Source organism: Myotis davidii, unplaced genomic scaffold, assembly GCF_000327345.1.
Source record: "Myotis davidii unplaced genomic scaffold, ASM32734v1 C63484720, whole genome shotgun sequence".
Lineage (NCBI taxonomy): Eukaryota > Metazoa > Chordata > Mammalia > Chiroptera > Vespertilionidae > Myotis > Myotis davidii.
Window position 1 is genome coordinate 1 of NW_006371172.1, and position 939 is coordinate 939.

At 39.2% G+C, this 939-nt stretch overlaps 1 protein-coding gene across 1 annotated transcript; it reads right to left on the reverse strand.

The window, feature by feature from the left end:
• Positions 1–229: 229 nt before the first annotated feature.
• Positions 230–844, reverse strand: RAB3GAP1 (RAB3 GTPase activating protein catalytic subunit 1). Its single transcript, XM_006777703.2, has 3 exons — positions 715–844; positions 513–616; positions 230–373 (listed from the first exon to the last, which is right to left on the reverse strand). The coding sequence occupies exons 1-3, from the start codon at positions 791–793 to the stop codon at positions 254–256; spliced, it is 303 nt and encodes a 100-aa protein (XP_006777766.1). The 5' UTR covers positions 794–844; the 3' UTR covers positions 230–253.
• Positions 845–939: the final 95 nt, after the last annotated feature.

The window sequence follows — 939 nt, forward strand, 5'->3', positions numbered from 1 at the left end:
TCTGGGAGCAAACAAGGACTTTGCTGGGAAGAGAGACCTGGTAGACTTGCTTCTGCAAGTGGGAGCAATGGGAACACCTAGAAAGTACTCAGAAATACGGTAGAGGTCAAATCCTATAATTATTCCTCTGAATCTGGCTAATGCTGGCAAATAATAGGAGAATATCACAAAGAATCTCAATATTTCGTTAAAATGTTCTAAAGCAGTGGTGGATTTTCCTACTGCAGACAAAAATGAGCACGTCAAATAGCAATTACCTTTCGAGATCTTCCTTTTCCTCCTCTTGTTCACATTTCTCAGTTCCAAACTTGGCTTTCAGTGAGCGGGCTCTAGCAATTAGGGCTTCCACATTAGTAATTTGATGGATGATTTCCTAACAATAGAAAAGAGAAAGTCATAACATTGGAAAACAGCAAAGAAAGGCAAAGCCTTTTAAAATGTTTCTTGAAAGTAATTACTGCCCAATGGGAAGAGAGAGTACTTGGCGAGATGCTGACAGTCACCCAACTTACTTCTAGTTTCTTGTCTTCCGGATTGGGAAAGTGCAGGACTTTGCTTGAATGGGATATTATCTGCTTGATAATCTTCTTAACGGAAGAAATGTTTTCCAGACTTTCTATTAGAAAGATCAAAACCATCATTAAATAAGTTAGACAAAATACACTTTCATTTTAGAAATGAACTAATTACTATTCAAGTAAGACATTTATTTACCTTCTTCCTTTACCTTGAGTACAGCTGCATGAATTACACAAGGTAGCAGGTGCCGAGCGAGGTCTGCAGGTTTCTGCATTGCCAGATAGTGCAGCACCTGGAGGAGGCACAGACTCAGATAAATGATCAATGCAGCTGCCTACGAATAAAGCAGCCATTTACGAAACAAAAAATCCTCTGGACCAGTGATTTTCCACTTTTTTCATCTCATGGCACACATAAACT